The sequence below is a fragment of the Podarcis liolepis genome (assembly GCF_965112155.1).
Source record: "Podarcis liolepis genome assembly, chromosome: 16".
NCBI classification, from domain to species: domain Eukaryota; kingdom Metazoa; phylum Chordata; class Lepidosauria; order Squamata; family Lacertidae; genus Podarcis; species Podarcis liolepis.
In genome coordinates, this window is record NC_139567.1 from 29,582,478 (window position 1) to 29,606,401 (window position 23,924).

Consider the following 23,924-nt stretch of genomic DNA (forward strand, 5'->3'; position numbering starts at 1 on the left):
AAGTAGCAGCATCACAAATTTGATGGCACATCCCAGTCTGGCTCAGGCACATGAGGAGAGGGTGTAGCTGGGCCACTGAGTGTCCCAAGGGCCAGATGGAGAGGATTCGGGGGGCCACATTCATCAGCCCCTGCCAGTAGTAGGAAAATACCCAGTGCCAAGATTTGGTGTTTTTCAATGAAAGGATGTGACAGAAGTTTTACTGTTCCTTAAAAATAAATTATGCGTGGTGTGGAGGAAGTGGAAAGAGAGAATTTTATTTTTAAAGCATTAAAGGCCAGGCTTGCAGACAAAATCTTCAGGAGGTGTCTAGTCGTACAAACCATAAAACAGAAGGAATGTAACAAAACTGATTATTATTATTTTTAACTGCGAAGATCAAAATATAAGCATCCAAGGGGTGTAAGCCACCCAAGTTTGTACTCAAGAGTAGACACACTGAAATTAATGGCAACTAACTTTGGGTAGAAATCGAATACAGCTCCATCATTTTATATTTCAAAATATAAATATTATTTGTCACAAACCACACCAACGCCAGACTTTGGGTCACTCGAATGGAACCAATCAGCCAGAGGAGAAAGGAAGGACTGAGTGCCGTTGACTCTCTTTCCTTGGAGCTTTTTAAACAGAGGTTGGATCCCATCTGCCAGGGATTCTGTAGCTGAGATTTCTGCATTGTAGGGGGCTGGACTAGATGACCCTTGGTGGTACCTTCCAACACTACAATTCTATGACTATGGACAACATATTGTGACATGTAGTATTTCCAGGTGCCCCGAAGTTCACACCATTGGATGTTAACATATGGAACTCACTGCCACAAGAAGTGCCCACTGGATCATAAGGCTTTAACGGGGGCTTAAAAGAAACTCACAGACCAGGCGGTGAGTGGGTAACAGGGCCACCTACCTGTGTCTTTCTTATTCTCAAATCTGCTGACGATCTGTTGAGCCCTTCCTCCTGCTCTATGCTCTGCTCAATACCTAAGGGGGAGAGAAAAGCAGATCAGACATTCAGAGAAGGAAGAGAAAGGGGGCGGGGGTTGAGAAACAGATGGGACTCACTCTCTCTCTCTCTCCTTCCTCGCCTGCCTGATGCCCATTTCAGACTAGGTTAAAAATAGCTCCCCAGAAGGCAAAAGACCATCTAGGAGCATCCCTAAAACTGCCCCAGGAAAGTCAGAACACCTCATTTAATTTAGAAGGAAAAGCAAAAATCTGGGCTATGAAAGGTGAACTCTGCAGCCCAAATAAAGGATGCAAATCTGCATTTCCTTTGGTTATCTCCAAGCAGGAGGGGAGAGGAGCTGCCCTGGTTCTGAGATCTCCAGGCACAGCCAAAAGGATTGTGGAAGCCATGAGAGCTCAAAATCTTGAAAAAAACAAGGCAGAGGTTCCCAGGACATCCTTGACTTGCAGATCATTTTCCACTGCCCCTTTTAGGGGCTTCCTCCATTCTGATTTGGAGAATGACAACTTGCTCTGTAGGGCACAGATGCCCCTTTTACCCCTCCAACAGCCATTTCCCACAACACCTCTGAGCATGAGGACTAGAAACTTGAAACACACCCACCCAACCCCCAAAAAGCTGAGTTTCCCAGGAAAATAAATCTTGAGGCTCCAAACGTGGCCCCCTGCACTAATCTTGCCACCAGAGCCTTGCAGTTCTATCTCCTGCCATGTCCACGTAAGGCTGGCCATGCCACCTGCCTCCCTCTGCTGTGCCTCAAGTCAAGAGAGATGGGGGTCGGAAGCCAAACCAGCCCCTGTGCGTAGCACCCTCATCCTGCCCCCGTGTGCAAGGAGATACTCACTCTTTAGCTTGGAGCGCACTTTGTTGGCTGTCTTCTTGATGTCAGACATGAGTTCCTCCAGCTCCTCCTTGGTTTCTGGAAGGCAGAAGAGGCAGGAGAAGGTAAGATCATCATCTGAGCCTGCTGGATCAGGCCAATGGCCTCACCTACTCCAGCATCCTGTACTTACAGTTGCCAAACAGATTCCCTGAATGGGAAACCCACAAGCAGGACCCAAGCGGAAGAGCCCTCTCCGCTCCTGTGGCAGAGAGTTCCATAGTTTAATTATGTGCCCAGTGAAGGAGGACTTTCTTTTGAGTTCTTAGGAATGCTTGTGGATGGCCATAATTGCACCCTGATTTCACAGCTGGATTTTGGCCCTGCTGGAATCTGTCCCTTGAACTGCGATGAGAGTTGGGCACTGCTTAAATTTATCCCCCACCCTTGTGCTGGCCAAATCCTGCCACCCTAGAGATCTTTTCTGCCAAGTTCCCTTTGGGATCGGATGCAATTTGTGGTCCACATTTTAATATGAACATGCCTTGTTTGCACTTCCTGAAATCGACGCCAAATCCGCAAAACGAGGCTCTCCTTTGAAATTCACCCTCCTTCCACAGAGTTATCCAAACAAGACATACTCAAAATGCATATGTTAGGGGAGAGCGCATAATATGTAGAGAGCCAGCGCAGTATAGTGGTTAGAGTGTTGGACTAGGACCTGAGAATCCAGGGTTCAAATCCCCACTTGCCATGAAGCTCAGTGGGTGGGGACCTTGGGCCTAGCCTACCCCATAGGGCTGTAATGGGGATTCAGTGAGGAAGGGAATGAACCAGTTATGCCACCTTGAGCTACTCAGAGGAAACAATGGGGGAATAGTACAGTGGAACCTCGTGTTACGGACGGGATCCGTGTAATGCAATAAAGAAATAACAAATACAGTGGTACCTCGGGTTACAGACGCTTCAAGTTACAGACTCCACTAACCCAGAAATAGTACCTTGGGTTAAGAACTTTGCTTCAGGACGAGAACAGAAATTGTGTGGTGGCAGCGGGAGGCCCCATTAGCTAAAGTAGTACCTCAGGTTAAGAACAGTTTCAGCTTAAGAAGAGACCTCCGGAACAAATTAAGTTCTTACCCCAAGGTACCACTGTACTTAAAGAATGGGGGAGAGGGAGAAAACCTTCCCTCCAACTCCTTCTCCACACCAGACCTCATTGCACAAACCTCTGTTATCCTTCCTCCCATCTTGCCCATCAACTTTTGCCTAAGCCCAAAAGCTGCAGCCCTCCCTCGCAGGGGCGGTGCACTCCAGCCCTCCTGGATTGCTCTGCTTGCCCTTTTCCTGCAGCTTCCCCAAGCTGCCTGGCACTGGAGGTGCCAGGTGCAAGCCTGCTCCCTCCCTGCCCCCTCCGCAACCCGCCCCCCCTTGGCCCAGAGAGGAGATAATTGTCGTCACCTGGAACTCTGAACATCGCCAACGTAACCAAGCAACGCTGGCAGAGCAGCCAAGTCTGGGTGGCACAGAGGAGGCGACGGGGGCAAGGCGAGGTCTCTGCACTGGCAGCCTCGCGCCAAGACTCTCCGCTGAGCTCAGAGCATCTGTGCGGTCCTCAGACGTCCTCAGCAGGATCAGCACTGCCTTGGGGCAAACGCTGAGGTTACGCTCAGCGCTGAGCTTCCAGCCCATCTCCTTTCCAATTAGCATGCTTACACACTGCAACACGTCCAACAAAGAACCCCCTTGCCAGCCTTTGAGCATTTTACCAACTGGGAGAATTTGGCAAAGGTTCAGGGAAGGGCAAGCAAAATGATCGAGGGGATGACTCCCCTATGAAGGAAGGCTGAAGCGTTTAAGAAGCGACATGATGGATGGTGATAAAATTGTGCCTGACAAAGTGGAAGGAGAGAAGTTTCCCTCCCTCTCTCCTAACCTAGAACTCAGGGACATCCAATGGAGAGGAATGATGCAGGATTCAGGGCAGATGAAAGAAAGGATTGCCTCACGCAGTGCAGACTGTGGAACTCACTGCCACTGGAGGCAGTCGTGACCGCCAACCTTTAAAAGAGGGCTGGACAAATTCATAGGGGATTAAGGCTATCGATGGCTGCTAGTCATGATGGCTATGTCCTCCCTGCACAGTTTGAAGCAGCGATGCTTCTGAACATGACAGAAGCTTGGGTCCTGTTTGGGGGATTTCCCCATGATGGGCATCTGGGCGGCCACTGCGAGAACAGGATGCTGTACTAATTTGCATGAAAATAGTGCTGAATTTTCACAAGAACCCTCCTCTTTTTTAATGCAAACTGAACCCTTCTGTGGCACAGTGGGTTCGAGCCCACTCAGGGATGGCTGTGGGCAGGATTCCTGCATTGCAGGGGTTGGACTAGATGACCCTCGGGGTCCCTTCTAACTCTTATGATGTGGAATCCCAACCGAAGTAGGGGAAACTGAGAAAAGCCTCCTTTGTGTGGCTCCTCTTCAAGAGGTCCAGAGGGTGGCAGCACGAGAACGGGCCTTCTCTGCAGTGGCTCCCTGCCTGTGGAATACTCTCCCCAGGGAAGTTCGCATGGTGCCTTCATTATACACCTTTAGGTGCCAGGCAAAAACGTTCCTTTTTAACCAGGCCTTTGGTTGATCTGATTTACATCCTATGTCCTTTTAAAATGTGGGGTTTTTGAAGGGAGGGCTATTGGGTTGTTTTTTATTTTTATTATGTATTTTGTTGTTTTATATCTTGATTTTATTCTATGAACTTTCCTGTACCTCCTGGGTATAGGGCGGTATATAAATTCATTCATTCATTCATTCATTCATTCATTCATTCAATCAATCAATCAATAAAACTGGTAAGATTTGTTCATTCCTGCCTCACACTGCAGCAGTTTTAAATGGGTTTAACTGTCATGGGTGCCCTTAAACTATCTAGGAGTTGCAGCTTGACAGGGATCCTGAGAATCCTTGGTAAAAAATAAAGAAACCCCATTCTCTCAGTTCCCCAGAGCTTCGTAAAAAGAGAAAATAACTCATGCCCATTTACCCTTGCATAAGAATACATTTATGCGCCTGACGCTACTTAGGGCTTAGCAACACAAGCAGCTGCCTTGTACTGTATCAATTGGTTCAACTTGGCTCAGTATGGCCCACTGCCACAAGTCAGTGTAAGCATCTGATTACCGTATTTTTCGCCCTATAGGACGCACTTTTTCCCCTCCAAAAATGAAGGGGAAATCTGTGTGCGTCCTATGGGGCGAATACAGGCTTTCGCTGAAGCTTGGAGAGCGAGAGGGGTCGGTGCGCACCGACCCCTCTTGCTCTCCAGGCTTCAGGAAGCTATCAGCAAGCCTGGGGAGCCTGCGGGAGTTCCCGCAGGGCTCCCTAGGCTGCGGATAGCAGCCTGCTGCCCGGCGCGCAAGACACCCTGAAGCAGAGCGCCCCTCGCGCCGGGCAGACATCGGCCAGCCCCACAAGCTCGGGGGACAGCGGGGAGGCTCAGCGCCGCCATCCCGCTGTTCCCCGACCTGGTTTGGGGGGGGGGAAATAAAGGAATTTCCCCCCCTTTATTTCCCCCCCAAAAAACTAGGTGCGTCCTATGGGACGGAGCGTCCTATGGGACGAAAAATACAGTAACTTTTTATTAGGGGACACTTACTGAAAAAGTGGCCTGTTTTGCCTTTAGAGCAGCGATTTTCAGGAGAAAAGTTTGTGGGGAAGCCAAGTTAAATTCTTCGGGGGAACAAACTCTTATCTGACAGAAGATCTGGTTTGCACAATTATTTTAAATGCACAACGTATTATATTCTGTTATCTCTATTTTGCTTCTCATAAGGGCTTTGGCTACACAAATAAATAATAATATTCATTCATTGGCAGCAGCACTCCAGGGGTCCAGGCAGAGCTCCCTCCAGCCCTGCCCAGAGATGCCATCGGGGATTGCCATGCAGCTTTGAGTTTTCACCCACACTGAGTCAGCCCATGCAGCCAGTATTGTCTACTCTGACAGGCAGCTCTGCTATTTTGCTATACAAGAAAAAGGGGAGGGGGTGGAATGCACAGAAGCCAGTAATTAACTCCCACCCTGCAGGGAGAAGAAAATAATTAAAGGGCAAATCCTCAGTGCAAGCGGAGAATGCCTTATCTTTAATTTCTGTTGAGCTTTCAGAAGACTTCAAGAGCCTAGAGTTGAGTCTGAGGATTTTCCTTCCATGACAGAACTCCCTCCCTTCCCATGAAGAGCCCCTAAATATGTTCTGAGTCCCCCCACAACCCCCCAGAACAGATTTGGGGACAGTGTGGGACACACACTTGGAGAGAAGGAATCCCAGATGCTGGTTTCCGTTAGTGCAGCGGCCCTGGGTGTTTTATATTATTATGATGATGCAGTCTTAATATAATATCACATTCCTACAATTACTCAAAAAATCACAGTCAGCAAGAAGCAATAGAATAGGACAGGGCCTATAGACAGGAAGATGCTCCACCAATGAGCTGTGGCCTTTTCTCTAAAAACAACCCAAGACTCTAGCCCTCATTGCTCTGAATTAATGGCTGGTTTAAACAGGAATATAGGAAACTGGCTTATACTGATCAGGCTGAGGCAGGTGCTCTGTTACCCTTTCCCTGCTGGATCGAGGAGATTCAGTCCTCAGCACAGGAGTTTGGGACCTTTGCCCCCCCCCCCCCAGTTGCTGTTGAACTCCATCTCCCATCAGTCCCAGGCCAACAAGGCCAACAGCAAAGGCTGAAGGGTGCCTTCATACAACAATACCTGGAGATCCGTCATTCCCCCGCCTGCTCCAGAGGACAGCAGCATCCACTGACTTGCTCATGGGTAGGCAAACTAAGGCCCGGGGGCCAGATCTGGCCCAATCGCCTTCTAAATCCGGCCCACAGACGGTCTGGGAATCAGCGTGTTTTTACATGAGTAGAATGTGTGCTTTTATTTAAAATGCATCTCTGGGTTATTTGTGGGGCATAGGGATTCGTTCAAATTCCTCCCCCCCCCCAAAAAAAAATAGTCCGGCCCCCCACAAGGTCTGAGGGACAATGGACTGGCCCCCTGCTGAAAACGTTTGCTGACCCCTGGACTTGCTCTTTCCATCCTATCAGGCGGCTGCTAACTAAAATTACAGGAGAAGAGACTGGAATGGAATCATAGAATTGTAGAACTCCAGGGTTCATCTAGTCCAATTAGAATCACAGCTAATAAAGGAAAGGAAAATGTCGAGCAACCCTGCTGCCAAGGGGCAGCCCGGAAAAAGGTCTGCGTTTGTAAGTTGGCAGAGACAAGAGGATTGCCACCTTTTCATCGTGCAGGGCTCAGTGCCCTCAACCACCCCAGAATAAAGCTCCACACTCACCTTGACAACAGCACCCCCTCCCCAAAGGCATTTCCCTTCCCTTCCTTAAGCAGCCCATTCCCATCTCCGGGTTTTCCAACACACAAAACATCTCCGAAGGGGTGCAATTTCCATCTTGCCACAGCGGAGATGTTTGCAGCGATGGTGAGGATGAGACTCAGCCTGGAAAATTGGCCGTTTCCATCCTCTCGCCTGACTTGCCTGGACCCAAAGCTCATTAATAACATCCCGAGGTCCCCGGAGAAGCCAGCTCTCTTTCGAACGGGTGGGCAGGGCGGCTGCAATTTCTCAAGATCGATGTTGACTGCGCATGGAAGGAGCTGACCCTCCCAGCGGTGAACGGAGAAAGCAATTATGTGGAGGGAATATTATCCTGGGAGAAGAGGGAGGAAGGGCTATAGGCAAGCCACCTAGCAAAGCTTGCGGAGTAACAGCATTCCACGCCACCCCAACGGTGAGAAACTCCAGGGCTTCCCCAGGGCTCTGTTTCCTTGGAATGAAGGACAGCAGAGCACTCAGGGACCACTTTTAATAGGGGTATGGATGGAGTAAGCAGGAAGGAATGGGTTGTGTGGGCGATGACAACAATCTCCGGAGGAGGAGGAGAAAGCAGGGAGAGAAGAGAAGCGCGGCAGTGAGTCAGAAGCGACAGAGGGGGCAGCCAACACAGAAACCTCCGGCACTCACCCACGCAGGGAATACAGGAGGCAAGAGGGGAGGGAACGGGAAGAGGGATATGCCTAGAAGGAGCTGCTGGGGGCAGCCACCCTGCACCGGAGGCAGGAAAGCCAGAGAGATTCCCATCCCACGCACAGAAAGCTGCCTCACACCAGGTCAGATTATTGGAGCATCTAAGCAGGACACGGGTGGCACTGTTGGTTAAACCACAGGGCCTAGGACTTGCCAATCAGAAGGTCGGCGGTTCGAATCCCCGCAACGGGGTGAGCTCCCGTTGCTCAGTCCCTGCTCCTGCCAACCTAGCAGTTCGAAAGCACATCAAAGTGCAAGTAGATAAATAGGTACCGCTCTGGCGGGAAGATAACCGGTGTTTCCGTGTGCTGCTCTGGCTCACCAGAAGCGGCTTAGTCATGCTGGCCACATGACCCGGAAACTGTACACCGGCTCCCTCGGCCAATAAAGCGAGATGAGCACCGCCACCCCAGAGTCGGTCACAACTGGACCTAATGGTCAGGGGTCCCTTTACCTTTACCTTTTAAGCTTAGTATTATCAGCACAGACTGGCAGCAGCTCCCCAGGGTTTCAAGTAGGGAATATTCCTAGCCCTTCCCGGAGATGCCACAGGGGTGTATGTGTTGAAGCTGGGGCATTCTGCACACCAAGCAGGCGCTCTGCCACTGTAATTTGCAGTATCGACAGAAAATGGTTATAGGCACCTGAGGACACGTGGCAACTTGTGCAATGATAGTAAAGGTAAAGGGACCCCTGACCATTAGAGTCGTGACCGACTCTGGGGTTGCGGCGCTCATCTCGCTTTATTGGCCGAGGGAGGCGGTGGAGTGGTGTTGTTAAATATGGTCTACTGCTGCTTGTGAAAATAAAAATAAAAAATATAAAAATATTTGTAGGCAGGAGAAAATATTAAGGGGGCTTCAAAGAAGCAAACACCAGCCATCCTTTCTCCTAATGCAAAGCTCTTCCGGTTCACAGAGCCTGCACTATTTTGCAGAAATGCATCCCAGGAAACAGAAATGGAACAAAGCGTTTTGTCGCCTTAGCACCACAAATCCACTTCAACCACACTGAACTTTTTGCAGTTAGGAAAGTGACAGGGGAAACGTGCTGGAAATGTGGGACAAACAAGGGATTAATGATAAGATGCATAAACGCCCTGGAAGCAAATCAGGATGGATGTGGGATGAAGGTCCCCTGTGGAATCACTAATCCGGTGTTGGAAAACGTTCAGAAATGGGCAACCAACATGATCAAGGGGGTGGAGCGACTCCCCTATGAAGGAAAGGTTGCTGCGTTAGGACGATTTAGGTTAGAGTTTGCTAAGAGTCAATGCGATAGGAGTTTATAAAATTATGCATGGCATGGACAAGGCGGATAGAGAAAATTTTCCCTCCCTCTCTCATAACACTTGAACATTTGAACATCCAATGAAGCGGAATGGTGGGAGATTCAGGACAGATTTTTTAAAAAGGACTTTTCATAGCTCAACTATGCTCAAAAGAAGTTTGGACAAATTCATGGAGGAGAGGGCTATTGATGGCTATCGGCCAGGACTGCTAACTCTGCCTCCGCAATGTTGCTTCTTGAACACCAGTTGCTGGAAAACATAGGAGGGGAGGGGAGGGGAGGGCAGGGGGAGAGAGCTCCTGTGACTGGATCTCGCTTGCAGGTTTCTGGTTGGCCACTGTGAGAACAGGATGCTAGGCTACATGGGCTCCCTCTGGCCTGATCCAGCAGGCTCAAATAATGTTCTTAAATGCTCAGTACAGAGTGGGGACAGTCTGACCTCCACAAACTTTTTGTGCATGCTCAATAGACAGGTCGCTGGGAGGAGCCGCTCCTTGCATCGAATGCCCATGAATATGCCAAATAACCCTGGGGTGCCCCTCAATGGTACCCCCTCTCCCTCATCCCTTCCACCCTTTGCTAAGCAACTGTCCCGATTGCATCTGGGCCAACTGGATTGGCATCCTGGGTCAGGCAGGAAATCTGATCCTGCCCTGCCCTTCCAGCGCCACCTGTAACGCCTGGCATGGTGGCAGTAGCAGGCCCCCTGCTAGACCCACAGGAGTGTCACGCTCCCTCTCCACTGGCTAAATTAAGGCGCAGCTAATTGCTGAGCACTTTCCCCTAATGCGCTCACAGGCGAGGGAGTTAATTGATATTTATGCAGCGCCCCAGCCTGCCACAGGAGAGAACGCTCAATTGTTTGGAGGGCCGGGGTTAAACAAGTCACAGAGATCCACGCGGGGCAGCAAAACCTGACAAGAGACACCCCCCGCTGCCGATGCCTTATGCAAAGAGGTGAGGGGTAAGTCTTTTTTGTGGTGGTGGTGGGTAACCTGAGGAACTAGAGCTTCTTGCAGGGAGTGGACCACCCCCCTACAAAATGGAAACTATAGAACCACTGAATTTCAGAGCTGGAAGGGACCCTGAGGATCATCCAGTCCAACCCCCTGCAATGCAGGAATAGGCAGTTGTCCCGTACAGGGATCGAACCTGCAACCTTGGTATCATCACCACCATGCTCTAACTGTTGAGATTTCCATTCCACCTTAAGGAGCAGACATGTGGAACTGTTGCGTGTCACATGCCTGTTTACATTCCAGCAGAGCTTGCTGGGAACTTCCGTTGTGTGTATAGCTTTTGCTTTTCCCCGTTCTCTCTGAGAAGACGAGAGAGAGAGAAGACATGTTTTTTCGTCCTGATTTATGATTAATAAATCTGTAGTTGTAGTATGCTTTCACAAGCCTCAAGCCTATTCTGTGTGAGCAGTTCGATCTGCTGATAGTGTGCCCTGGCTTTGAAGCCCGGGTCGCTGATTTACGTCGGACCAGAGGCCGATGGTCTTTGCAGTGGGATGGTTGGAAGGAGACGGTCCAGCTGGCCTCCTGGTCCTCTGCATGTTGACACTAACCAACTGAGCTAACCAACAGAGCTCCTTCCCCGCCTGGTTTAAAGGGAAAGTGCCACCCTGCAAAACAAAAGGTGGTGGTCTCTCCTTCATTGGAGGTTTAAGCAGAGGTTGGGTGGCCATCTGTCAGGGGGTCTTGCTATTGCAGGGGGTTGAGCTAAATGACCTTGGAGGTACTGTCCAACTCTTATGATTCTATGGTCGCAACTTGAGCTGTAGTAAAGGGGCTTGTTTTCATGAAACAAAGATATTCACTGTTGAGCGGAGACATCTGCCCCCATCCACCAGCAAAAGCTCCCCCCCCCCCACCTCAGCCAAGAAGAGGCAAGGCAGCCTTACTCACTCTCGTCGGGGTTCGGGGCCGCAAGGATGGCACTGTGCTTCCGCTTCACCTCTTCCACATTCTCCGCGATCTTGTCGATGAACCCCCGGATCTCTTCCACCTGGAGGAAGGAGGCCAGAGTGAGCAGAGAGCTTGGAACGCCCTGGCTTTTGACAAGGGCATCTTCCAACATCAAACCCCGGCATCGCCAAAATAAGGATTTACCACAAGGCCTGCTTCAAAGTCCCTGTTTTAATTTTGAAAGCCCTCAACAAGCTGCTAGTGCTCCCCTGACTTCATAGTTCTCTTTAAAAAGCAGGCCTCTGGTTTCATCCCACAGCAACCAGGGAGGAGGCCCCAGTTGAGCCTTCAGTCTTAACTCAGCTTGTATGGGAATAAGAACTACTGAATTCAGTTAAGAATTGCTCCAGGGACTGCCTGAAATCTTCTATCCCAATTCAATCCCTGAGAATCTCTGCAGGAACGTTGTTCCCTGGAATTGGTGAGGCTTATTTGACAACAATTAAACCTTTTAATGTTTGATGTTTTAATGTTTGATATGTTGTCACTTTATTTTTATTATCATTAATAATAATATTCTGTTGGGAGCTGCCCAGGGTGGCTAGGGAAACCCAGCCAGATGGGTGGGGTATAAATAAACTATTATTATTATTACTATTATTACTATTATTACTATTATTACTATTATTACTATTATTATTATTATTTGAAAGTCTTTGTACTGCCCTTCAACTGTAGATCTCAGGGCTGTTCACAACACTGGCCCATTCCTGTGGAACGCCATGCCACTAGAGATTCAGCAGGTGCCTTCCATGTCAACTTTTGCCTGCTGAAAACTTTTCTATTCCACTGGGCCTATGCAGGCAATTAAGAGTACAACCTTCTGTAACAGCTAACTGAAGTCTGTTTTTAACTTTTGAATGTTTTCAATGCTGCAAAATATCTATACACAGCGGTATAAACCGAAAAGGTTTCCCACTTCTCCACAACTCTTCCCCAATGATCTGCACAGGACTCAAGTCATTTTGCTCTGAGCTGCCAGGTGCAAACCCCCCCCCCACCCCACGCCAAAAATGCGTCTAGTTGCTCAAAGAAGAAGCAAAGGGGCGACTAGTGGGGGAGAGGAATTTGCAGGAAGAGGCCAAAGAATTGACTCCCTGACAAATTCGTGCAACTAAACAGGGTTTCTCACCTGCTCAAAAAACTCGTCCATGAAGCGGTCCCGATCCACTCCGACAGTGACGTCATCGTCATCGTCGCTGTCCTTAGCCTGGAAGACATGAAATGCCCTGAATGAAAGAAACCCTCTTGGACAGACTTCTGAAGGAGAGAAACCCTCGGGACTTTGCACCTTGCCGACGTCTTTGGAGACCACCAAGACCAGGGGTTCCCAAACTTTTTTGTGCCACGGCGCCCTTGTTTTCAAGAACTCATCCCCAGTGCCCCTACCCCACTCCATAAAAAGCACCCTTCAGAACAGCGGTTTGCACTACCCAATAAGGAAGATAACACCACACTAAAATTCAGCAACAATTAATTGCACATTTCTTCAAAATCCAACTACGGTATTTAATTAATTCAGCAACACTGGTTACCTTGACCCATCGATGCCAACTTCTCAAAGTCCGAGAGTCATTTACACCGCCAGCGCCCCCTGCTGTCACCTTGCCTCTCAGCAGCAATATTTTGGTCACAAACATCTAGTTTACTGAACAAAAGGTGTTCTTTACTAAGCTACAAGTACATATTGAGATTGTGCTGAAAATGTCCATATACAGGTACATAGCAATCAATGTAGTAATCCCACTGTCCCCCACAGGGGGCAGTACCACCCACTTTGGGAACCAGTGATCTAGTCTAATGCTCTGCTCCTTTCATTAAAAACAATGCAATTCATGGAGCTGAATAAAAGGCTGATTTAAACAGGAACATTTATTCTGATCCTGGTCTGATTTGAGGATGTATTTTAATTGATTGTCTGGTTTTATGTTAATGTGTTATACATTTGATGTTAGCCGCTCTGAGCCCGGCTTCGGATGGGGAGGGCGGGATATAAATAAAATTTATTATTTTTATTATTATTATTATTATTATTATTATTATTATTATTATTGATAGGTGCTTTATGCTGAGCTGATCCACTGGCCTATTTTGCTCACTATCGTCCATACTGAGTGGCAGTAGCTCTCCAGGGATTCCTCTCCAGTCCCAGCCCTTGGAGATGGCCCTGGGGTCTGAACTTGCATCCTTCTTCATGGAAAGCAGATGTTCTGCCTGCCCCCCCCCCCGGCACCAACCTGGTCCTGAGGAAGAGAGGCATCAGAAGATACCGTGCAAACTAGTATCCTAACCATTTCGACACTTTAGATGCACCATCATCAAATGGGGAAATAAAAAGCTAAAGGCTCTCACAGGCCCAAATTAGTAATTCACAGCAGAGGTCGCCGGCTGTGACTCTGCATGAGTCTCTGCTCTGGGCTTGCCTCGTCTTTTCAATTCGCTTCCTGTGGGGGGAGGGCATCAACCTCTGCACTGAGTGCCCATCGTTCATGCAACTACTCTCAGCGCAGACAGCAGCCGTTTCCAGACAGGCAGCTCCCAAGCACTAATAAATCATTGCTCTTCTTCTGCATGATGCAAGCAGAATTGCAATAGACCCCATCAGGGACATGGGATACCTCCCCCCCCCCCCAATATGTTCATCTTGCTGTGCTGTTCCATTTTCACCTATAAACATTTCACCTATAAATGTTGGTGGGGAAGGTCCAGTTTGAGGAAGAATAACTTGCAAGCAATTCTTGATTATTATTTTTATTGTTTCAAAAAAACAACAACAATAATTAATCAAGCACTATGCACTTGTTCATTTTAACACAAATCCCTATTACTACCCATGAAATGTCAAAAAACAACAACAACCCTGAAACAAAAGTATAGATTAGTGCTTTATTGGGGGCGGGAGTTGCCAAAATGTCCCCCCCCCTTTATTTTTTTTTTAATTAGCATTGCCCCCTTAGAGGTAACACACTTTCATTTACATTTTTGAAAATGTAAAAGTAGAGCCAGAAAAGAATTTTGTTCAAAATAAAGAAACACAGAGAGAGAGATTAATGATAGTAATGGGGTTATACAATGGCCAAGCTTATAATACACAAGTGCCAAATACAGTCCATAGTTTCCTTGGGACACCCTCCAAGCCACACCCTCTCTTCTTAGGCCCCGCCCCTCACCAGCCTTGAGGGTCCATTCCAAGTCTACAATTCTATGAACAGGTAGCAGCAGCACCTGTTGTACAGCAGACTGAGCAGGCATGCACAGGTCACTTGCCTTTACCTGAAGATGTCAAGGATTATAATTTCCATTGTCATTTCCCAACGCATAATGCCAGAGTGCATATCAACAACAATCCCTAAGATTATACATAATATAAAAAGGTAAAGGTAAAGGACCCCTGGGTGGCTAAGTCCAGTCAAAGGCGACTATGGGGTTGCGGCGCTTGTCTTGCTTTCAGGCCGAGGGAGCCGGCGTTTGTCCAGACAGCTTTCCAGGTCATGTGGCCAGCATGACTAAACCACTTCTGACGCAACGGAACACCGTGATGTAAGCCAGAGTGCACGAAAACGCTGTTTACCTTTCTGCCAGAGTGATAGCTATTTATCTACATGCGCTGGCGTGCTTTCGAACTGCTAGGTTGGCAGGAGCTGGGACAGAAAAACGGGAGTTCACTCCGTTGCGGGGAATAGAACCGCTGACCTTTGGATCAGCAAGCCCAAGAGGCACAGTGGTTTAGATCACAGCACCACCTGCATCCCTAAAGACTATGCATAATATATATGAACCCTAAACCCTCCCAGATCATGCTGTGTGGCTGAGACCACCCCCTTTCTTCCAGTCTGACTCCCCTCCAGACTCCCCAGCCTTGAAAGCTTGGATGCTGAAAGGCAGGGTGTATACTTAGAAAGTAAATAAAAATAAAACGAATCTGACAAGTGTGACACCTAAAAGCAAAGTTCTGGAAAGCATCCAAAAGAATGAATGCAGAGGAACATCAGCTAAGCTAGGATCCTTGGAACTAGGTACGCTTCGAGAGGATGGGTGGGTGTTTGCAAATGGGTGGGCGGGCTCAATCCTCGCGTGCCTGGAACAGCAGCCGCCCCTCGTTCGACACCACTATGGAAAACACACCTGCACTCCCAGCATCTCCACCCCCCGCCCTGCAATTAATTCCACCTCTCCTATTATGCCATTTTTATCTGCTATTGTTTCAAACAGGGGCCTTTTTCCACAGAGAGCAGCTGCCAAGACCCTCCTATGTGGCACACAGGAGACAAGACCACCCCCCCCCCCAAAAGAGAGAGAGAGTGTACTTCATTGCCAAGAAGCCCCTTGCATACAAAATTATGCATGGTACATAGCGAAGGGAGATGGGGAGAACATTCTCTGCATGAAGGCTGGAAAATTTAGGGCAGAGAAAATGAAGTACTTCTTCAGGCAGCGCATGGTTAAACGGTGGAACTCACTGCCCTGGGATGTAGGACTGACAACCAACTTGGACAGCTTCAAAAGACGATTAGACAAATTCACAGAGGATGAGGTCGCCCATGGCTACTTGCCACAATAGCCACAATTTGCTTCCACTGTCAGAGACAGCAAGTAGGCTGGCTACAGACTGTGGTTTCTTTGGCACAAAACAAACCCTGATCCCTAGTTTGAACATAAAACAATGCCAGGGTTTGCAGATCTGTGTGCTAGTAGGGAGGAGGAAACAACCCAGATTAGTGCAGTGACAGTCAATAATTGTCTAGGGTTTACTGTGATGTGCAAACCGGGTTATTGTCAGTTTCAGTTCCCACCGGTGGGGGAGGGGGAGTTAATTACAGTACTTGCTTCCCTGCATTAATGTTCTTTTTTCTTTTTTTTGAAAAAATAACTAAATAGCACTATTTCTCCCATATTAAAAATGGAAAATATACGGAAATCCATAATTAACCCCACCCCCTGGTGAGAAGAGAAACTGACATAGACATACCCCCCCCCGCAAGTGTGATTAATAACCAATAAAATGGCCAGCACTTGGAAACAGTTTACTTAAACACACAGGAGTACAGTGTGTGTGTGTGTGTGTGTGTGTGTGTGTGTGTGTGTGTGTAAAAAATCTCACAGGCATTTGATGTGTGTCCCCTTACCAGACAGGCTGGTGTTCCAATTAATTTTTTTAAAAAGTAGTGGTGGGAAGAAAATCACCACATCACAGAAAACACTGGCTAGACTGCAGCAAGACTTTGACAATGACCTTATCTGGGTGCTGGCGGGGGTGGGGGTGGGGGGGAGTAAGCAAAGAAAGCAAATCCAGAAAAGAGGCCTTTAATCTGGAACGAATATTGGACACAAATTCAAAGAGACATGCAACCCTCTATGTGGGGCCTCCCTCATGCTTGATTGTTAGCAATTGTGCTGAAGCATTCAGCACAAACAGGGGTGAGTTCTTGTCAGAATATAACTCCTGTTCCTTTACTAAAGGTGTCATGGGCTTTGAAGATGCTCAAACTCAGGGCGCAAGGGAAAAACGTGATGAGGAAGGCAAGCTTGACAAATCCACGCTGTGATCAACTCCCGCCCGGAAACCAACGTCCCCACTGTGGAAGGACGTGTGGATTCAGAATTGGCCTCCACAGTCACTTACGGACTCACTGTTAAAATCGTGTTTATGGAAGACAATCTTACTCGGCTACGAGTGATCGCCAAAGAAGAAGATGATAACTCCTGTGCTCAGAGATCTATACCAGTTGCAGATCTCCTATGAGTCTAAGTTCAGGGTGTTACTATTAGTATATAAAGCCCGTAACAACTTGGGATCAGTTTACCTACAACATCGCCTTACCCCACTTCTGCCTTCTTGGCCGCTTAAACTGGAAGAGATGGCCCTGTGCCACAGGACACCTGTTCCGCATTTGTAAGAATTCAATCATTTAGTATGGCAGCACCTATCCTTCAGAACTCTCTGCCTCTTGACACCACGCAAGTGCCTTCACTATATTCTGTTCAGCGCCTGCTAAAAACATTCCTGTTTAGGCAAACCTACCCATATGCTTAGGGACGCGAGTGGCGATGTTGGTTAAACCACAGAGCCTAGGACTTGCCGATCAGGAGGTCATCGGTTCGAATCCCCACGACGGGGTGAGCTCCCATTGCTCGGTCCCTGCTCGTGCCAACCTAGCAGTTCGAAAGCACGTCAAAGTGCAAGTAGATAAATAGGTACCACTCCGGCGGGAAGGCAAATGGCGTTTCCGTGCGCTGCTCTGGTTCGCCAGAAGTGGCTTAGTCATGCTGGCCACATGGCCTGGAAGCTGTATGCCGGCTCCCTCAGCCAATAAAGCGAGATGAGCACCGCAACCCCAGAGTCGGTCACGACTGGACCTAATGGTCAGGCGTCCCTTTACCTTCACCTTACCCATATGCTTAGAAACACCGATATGAATTGTATAACCTGTTTCAGTATTTTAACATTTTGTATGTTTTGAAGTACTGTATTTCCCCCCTCGGTTTTCTTTTATCTTTTTTTGCAAACCACTTTGAGGTGGGTTGTTGGGTTTTTTTACACAATCAAGTGGTGTGTATACATTTTATAAGATGCATAATAAACAAGCCTTTGAAAATGCACCTCCTCACTTTGAAACCAGCCGAGAAGCAACCACAAATTCCTGCTGGAATCATTGGCATCCAGCCTGGCGTGCAAGGGGTGGGGAGGCTGCCAGGAGTGGGCCATTTATCTCTCCTTACGTCTCCCCTTTGCTTTCCAGGTTCTTCAGCTGCGCTGCTTTCGAGGGGGACATTTGGCACAGCAGCCAAAAGGGAACAGTCGCCTCGCTGAGCAGCCCGGGCTAAGAATAGCACACCCCAAAGGAAAGGAGGCAGAGCTGGCCAATTAGCCCAGTTAACGGGCTTTTTTTCAAACAAGCCAACCCGGTCCCATTAGATGCGGAGCAAAGGTCAAGCATCTGCTCTCCCCGAGGAGACGCACAGCAAGTCACGAAGCCAGCGGCCAGCGAACGTTTTGAACTCATCGCTGGCAGCAAAAGCAGAGTCCCAGATCACGCAGGTGTCCGTGCAAAGCGGCGCTCACCACTCCAGACCCATTAGGCGGCAACAAAGAGCAGAGCCACCATGTGCAAAGGCAGTCTACCCCTGTAAGCCAAGAGCAGGCAGGCAAACAAAGGAAGAATATTTTCCATAACTTTCCATGTTTTCCACCTGCGAGGTGCCAAAGGCTACCTAAAGGCACACAGTGACACAATGGAAACCTCTCTGGCTGCCACCCCTTGAAAAGGATATTGTAGAGCTGGAAAGGGTTAAGAGAAGAGCAGCTACAATGACCTAGAGCATGGCCAAACTCCACCCTCCAGATGTTTTGGGACTACAACTCCCATCATCCCTAGCTAACAGGACCAGTGGTCAGGCATGATGGGAATTGTAGTCCCAAAACAGCTGGAGGGCCAAGTTTGGCCATGCCTGATAGGCAAGTGAGGGTCTCCCCTGTGATGACAGGTTGCAGCATCTGGGGGTTTTTTTAGCTTAGAGAAGAGGCAATATGTTAAGACACTTATAAAATTATGCCTGGCGTGGAGAAAGTGCATAGAGAAAAGCTCTTCTCCCTCTCTCATAACACTGGAATGCATGAACATTCCTTGGAAGCTGGAGGCTGAGGACAGACTGAAGTACCTTTTTAGTTGAACTACGGAACTCACTGCCACAGGAGGCATCGATAGCCACCAACATGGTTGGCTTTAAAGGAGGATTGGGCAGATTTGTGTGGGAGAGGGTTATAGAGGGTTACTAGGCCAGGACTGGCTTTGCTCTGCCTCCATGACATTCTGGAGAACCAGTTGCTAGAAACCAAAGGAGGGGAGAAGGCTATCGGGCTCAAACTCTGCTTGTGGGGTTTTCATTAGGACATCTGGCCAGCCAAGGTGAGAACTGTGTGCTGGACTACATGAGCCACTGGCCTGATCCCAGTAGATTCTTATGTTATTTCCTGGGAAGTCTGCAGGCCCCAAAAGGTGACGCAGGCTGAAGCTGGACCCTCAGGTGCCCTCTGGTTCACCTTTGGCCAAGCAGAGACCTCCTTCCCCAGAGTTGAAAAAGCCTTGCTCATTTTCTGGGATGCCTCATTACTACGAAGCTTCATTCCTCCATCAACATGCCACAACCAACATGCTCTCACAGTCTCCTCCCCCTCAGGCCTTGCTCGAAGCAAGTTGTGGCTTTTCCGTTCCACAGCAGAAATTTATTCTGGATGAATAGAAGGGCTGGAGCACAGAAGAGGGGGCGCTGAGTAGACAGCAACTGGGGTTTGTTTAAACCCACTTGGGAAGGGAAGGCAGCAGGGAGGGGCCCTGATTCTCCTAGGGAGGCGCGCTGCAAACTGAAAGATTAAAATAAGAGCGATGGGGAGAAGAAAACAAAGGAATCAAAAATATAAACCATAAAAGCGTCACAGCTTAGAAGGACAAAAGTGCAAAGATACTGCACAACTCTAAAGGGTCAATAAAATATTAACTCACACGAAGATTCCCTTTGCAAATAAAAAAGATTTATAAAAGTGTTCTCCACCTGCGAGTTCCATCATGGAGACTAAGGGTTCTCTATAGTCTTAAATGAGCCAGATATTTGCATATGCCAGTGGCGCTCAGTGACCCCCGTGCCTCAATATTTGTATGAGAAATAAAAGCAGCCATGACCTCTTTTACAAAAGCCAGCATCTGTGAGTCAAGGATGATTTGTACAAAAGAAGACCCTCAAACCCATCTAGCCAAGATCCCTGCCAGAGACTCCCGAATCTTAGCCCATCCTCAAAAACAAGAACCCTCTAATGCGCTGGAAGATTTCAGACAGATAAAAGAAAGGACTTCTTCACCCAGCACATAGTTAAACTATGGAACTCCCTCCCACAGGAGCCAGTGATGGCTACCAACCTAGGCGGCTTTAAAAGAGGATTAGACAAATTCATGGAGAAGGAGAAGACTATAGATGGCTACTAGCCACAATGACTATGCTCTGATGCTTCTGAATACCAGTTTCTGGATGCCCCAGGAAGGGAGAGAGGGCTCATGTAATCAGGTCCTGTTTATGGGCTTCATTTTGGTTGGCTGCTATGAGAACAGGATGCTGGACTGGGTGGGCCATTGGCCTGATCCAGCAGGCTTTCCTTATGGCTCGTGAGTTTATGCACCTCTGTTGGAATGTCTTGCTGAGTCAGGCAGCCACTGGACCACGGAGGTCAGCGCTGTCTGCATCACGGATGGGGAAGCGGGGGCTCATGGGAGTTGTAGTTCAAGAACATCTGGAGGGCACAGGGCGCCATGTGGTGTGCAGTCATAGAAAGTCAGAGTTGGAAGGGACCATCTAGTGATTCTAGTCCAACCATGCAGGAATCTTTCCCCCAATGTGGGGCTGGAGCCCACAACTCTTGAGACCCTGGGATTAAGAGTCTCATGTTCTGCCAACTGATCTATCCAAGGAAACCTTGGTCCACACTGACCATCAGCATCTCACTAGGGTGTTGGGCATCTGTCCCTACCTGGAGATGCCACGGGTTGAACCTGGGACCTTCTGCATGCAAAGCAGGCGCTCTAACCACTGGCCTATGTTGAGCCTGGATAGCTCAGATGGTAAAGCACGAGACTCTTCATCTCAGCGTTATGGGTTTGAGCCCCACGTTGGGCAAAAAGATAGCTGCATTGCAGGCGGATGGACTGAGATGACCCTTGGGGTCCCTTCAAACTCTACAATCTGACGATTCTTTGGGGCCATCAGAATGCAGCAAAACCCACAAATGTCGGGACTTCTGTTTCACTGGAAAGTGGGTGGGTTTTCTTAGCTCTCCAAAAGAAGCAACAACGTCCTGAATCCATCCCCAGACCACCCCTTCCTTAAATCCACAACCAACCTTACTCATAAGGAAGCCACAGAGTGTTGCACGGTAGCAAACAGGTGTTGCATGCTCAACAGGTGACTTTTAAGGTGCTAGCCCTCAAGCACGCAGAGAGTCACAGGTTTCCATTTCAATCTTTGCCCCTGCCTGCCCTGGAGAAATTTGCTGTGCATTACAGCAAGGGTGGGGGGACATCTGTAGTCCCCCCCCCCATCGTTGGGCTCCAACTCCCATCATCCTCCCTGCCTGGGGTTGATGGGAGTTGGAGTCTAGAATCCGAAGTCTCCCATCCCCACATTATAGAAAAAACGACAACAAAAACAACAAAGTTTTTGAGAGGGTGGCAGCTATGCAATGGCTCAAGCAGGTTCCTTTTTAGGCAGTCGAAAACCAGGAGGGCAGCCACCTGAGATGCCTGCGGTTGCCAGAGGCAAAAAAAGCACAGAAAGAAAATTCCGCTTGGGAAAACAACATACCACGGCTCCCTTCTCGTCATTCAAAAAAGTTACGGCTTCCAACCAAAATCAGTTAAACAATTATACAATTAGGTGCTTGAAACAAGCTAGAGGAATTTAAGCAGCCCCCTTAGTAAAGAACAGCCATGTTAAGGCTGGACTCCTGAGCACCCTTCCCCGGGAGCAAAGCCGCCACCCCCGTGAAGACAGAAAGAGCCTCTATTTGTGAGTAAAAGCCCCCCTCCCCGGAAGAAAAGTCACCCCAGCTGGCCCCATCGATGGGACTTCCCATTAGCAACCTTTCCCTTTGGGGCTGTGGTGGCCTACAGCATCACCAGAGCTTGGCTCACCCCACGCCCTCAGGGTGATAGAGCAGGCACTCTGCAGATGCTCAGGAGCCGCCTCTCCCCTCTGACGCCGCACGTCCCAGAGATGCGCGCTGCTACGTCCCTAGGAAGAGGACGGGGTCTAATCTTCGTCAACCCCCCACATACACCCCCAAGAGAATTCAAAGGAGATGGCGGGCGTGGGGCAGAGTGCTTCATCATTCCCAATTCCAGGGGTTGAAGACCAGATCCGCACCCGAGATGCCGCCCTTGTTCCTGCAGATCAGAACTGGGGCGATCCCTCCAGCCAGCCCCCTATCTCTCCACCCTACACCCACGAATCAACAAGGCGATATGGAGGCGCGAGGAGCGGGCACAGCCTTGTCGTCCGTTCCCTGGAGAGTTGAGAGGGGGGCAAAATGTTCCACGACCCCCGCCGCATGCATCCATGGACGGCACCGCCCTATGGAGAGAGGAGGGATCGCTGTCGTCCCCCTCCGGTTCTACGCTGGCTCCGTTTTCGACGGGGAGGTTCGCTCAGCTTCAAACGGAGGGGGCAAGGCTGGAGGGGCCACGGTTGGAGGGGACCCCTCCCTGTTAGCCTTGTGATGGGGGGCTCCACCCCGTCTCCCTCCCGCGGCCCCTTCCCCGACGGGGCTCACCGTGCGCAGCTCCTGCGTCCGATCCTTCATGGCTCCGGCTCCGCTCTCTTGGGCGGCGATCGAGGGAGGAGCAGCAAGCCGCGACGGCGAGGGGGGGGGGCGGCACATGCGCGGGAGCCCGAGCAGGAGGGAGGGGAGCGGGGAGCGGCCGCCCGCCTGTCTGTCTGTCCGTCCGCCCACTCCGCTACGGCCGCCTCCGCGTCGCCACCCACCCGCGACGGGGCCACCCCAGAAGGAGCCCGAGCCGCGCGAAGCTCCCACCTACCTCTCCAGTCTCTTTGGGAGAAAAGGAACGCCGCCCCGCCTTCTTAGGCGGATCTCCAGCTGCGCGGGCGCCTGCACTCCCAACATGCTCAGAGGCACGCTCAGATCCTCGACAGGTTTAGTTTGCAGCAAGCCCCGTCTGGTTCAATGGACCCCAGCTTATTTTTTTAAGCTTCAGAGAGCCTGAAAGAGGAACCTGCCTTGCGGCGGGAGTGGCGGGGCAGTCATTTCTAGACCTGGAAAAGCTTTCAGCTGTGGCTAGTTTCTGTGGCTGTTAAAAGCTCAGGAGCACACGTGTGTGAGTATGTATGCGTGTATGTATGTGTGTGTGTGTGCATGTACATGTGTGCATGTGTATATGTATGTGTACATTGACTGTGAGCAGGTGAGCTTGGTCAGCATGGAGGAGAAGGAAAAGAAGGGGTTAAAGAAGGTGACTTGCCTTTGCAATTGTTGCTTCCCTAAACTGAATTGCAGGGGGCTGGACTAGATGACCCCTGGGGTCCCTTCCAACCCTACAATTCTATTACTGGGGTGGCGCTGTGGGTTAAACCACAGAGCCTAGGACTTGCCAATCAGAAGGTCGGCGGTTTGAATCCCCGCAACGGGGTGAGCTCCCGCCAACCTAGCAGTTCGAAAGCACGTCAAAGTGCAAGTAGATAAATAGGTACCGCTCTGGCGGGAAGGTAAACGGCGTTTCCGTGCGCTGCTCTGGTTTGCCAGAAGCAGCTTAGTCATGCTGGCCACATGACCCGGAAGCTGTACGCCGGCTCCCTCGGCCAATAAAGCGAGATGAGCACCGCAACCCCAGAGTCGGTCACGACTGGACCTAAAGGTCAGGGGCCCCTTTGCCTACGTTGTGTTTTCTCACAAGCCCTGTGTACAAATAACCCAACAGCCTTCCCAAAAACCCATTTCAGCAAGGCCTGGTCAGATCAGAAGCAAATAGCTTCCATCTTTAAGTCTCCCCACTCCCTACCACCTTGGCCAGTCTCAGTCGCTGGCCGCAGTGGCCTGTTTACACCCCCACCATTAGGAGCTGCCTTTGCAAAACAAGCCTGTTCCCCTCTGATTAAAAAAAAACCAACTCTGCACATGCTCAGAGGCAGAGTGCTGGGATTTCTGGAATGGGAAACTGAATGCATTGTATGGGTCATCATAGCCAAAGGCCAAATACAGAG

At 49.5% G+C, this 23,924-nt stretch overlaps 1 protein-coding gene across 3 annotated transcripts in view; it reads right to left on the reverse strand.

The window, feature by feature from the left end:
- STX1A (syntaxin 1A) overlaps positions 1-22,619 on the reverse strand; it is a 39,618-nt gene extending 16,999 nt beyond the window's left edge. Inside the window, exons 1-5 of one of the 3 annotated variants that reach the window (XR_014519994.1) lie at positions 22,480-22,618; positions 12,298-12,375; positions 11,106-11,205; positions 1,817-1,891; positions 913-986 (exon numbers count right to left, since the gene is read on the reverse strand). Coding sequence is in view for 1 of the 3 variants with exons in the window: in XM_083479418.1 (XP_083335544.1) it covers positions 913-986; positions 1,817-1,891; positions 11,106-11,205; positions 12,298-12,375; positions 22,480-22,587 (435 nt within the window). In the remaining 2 variants the exon portion in view is untranslated. Of the gene's footprint in view, positions 1-912; positions 987-1,816; positions 1,892-11,105; positions 11,206-12,297; positions 12,376-22,479 lie in introns of all 3 variants that reach the window. The other 2 variants (XR_014519995.1, XM_083479418.1) reach the window with 2 other exon arrangements.
- Between the last annotated feature and the right edge of the window lie 1,305 nt (positions 22,620-23,924).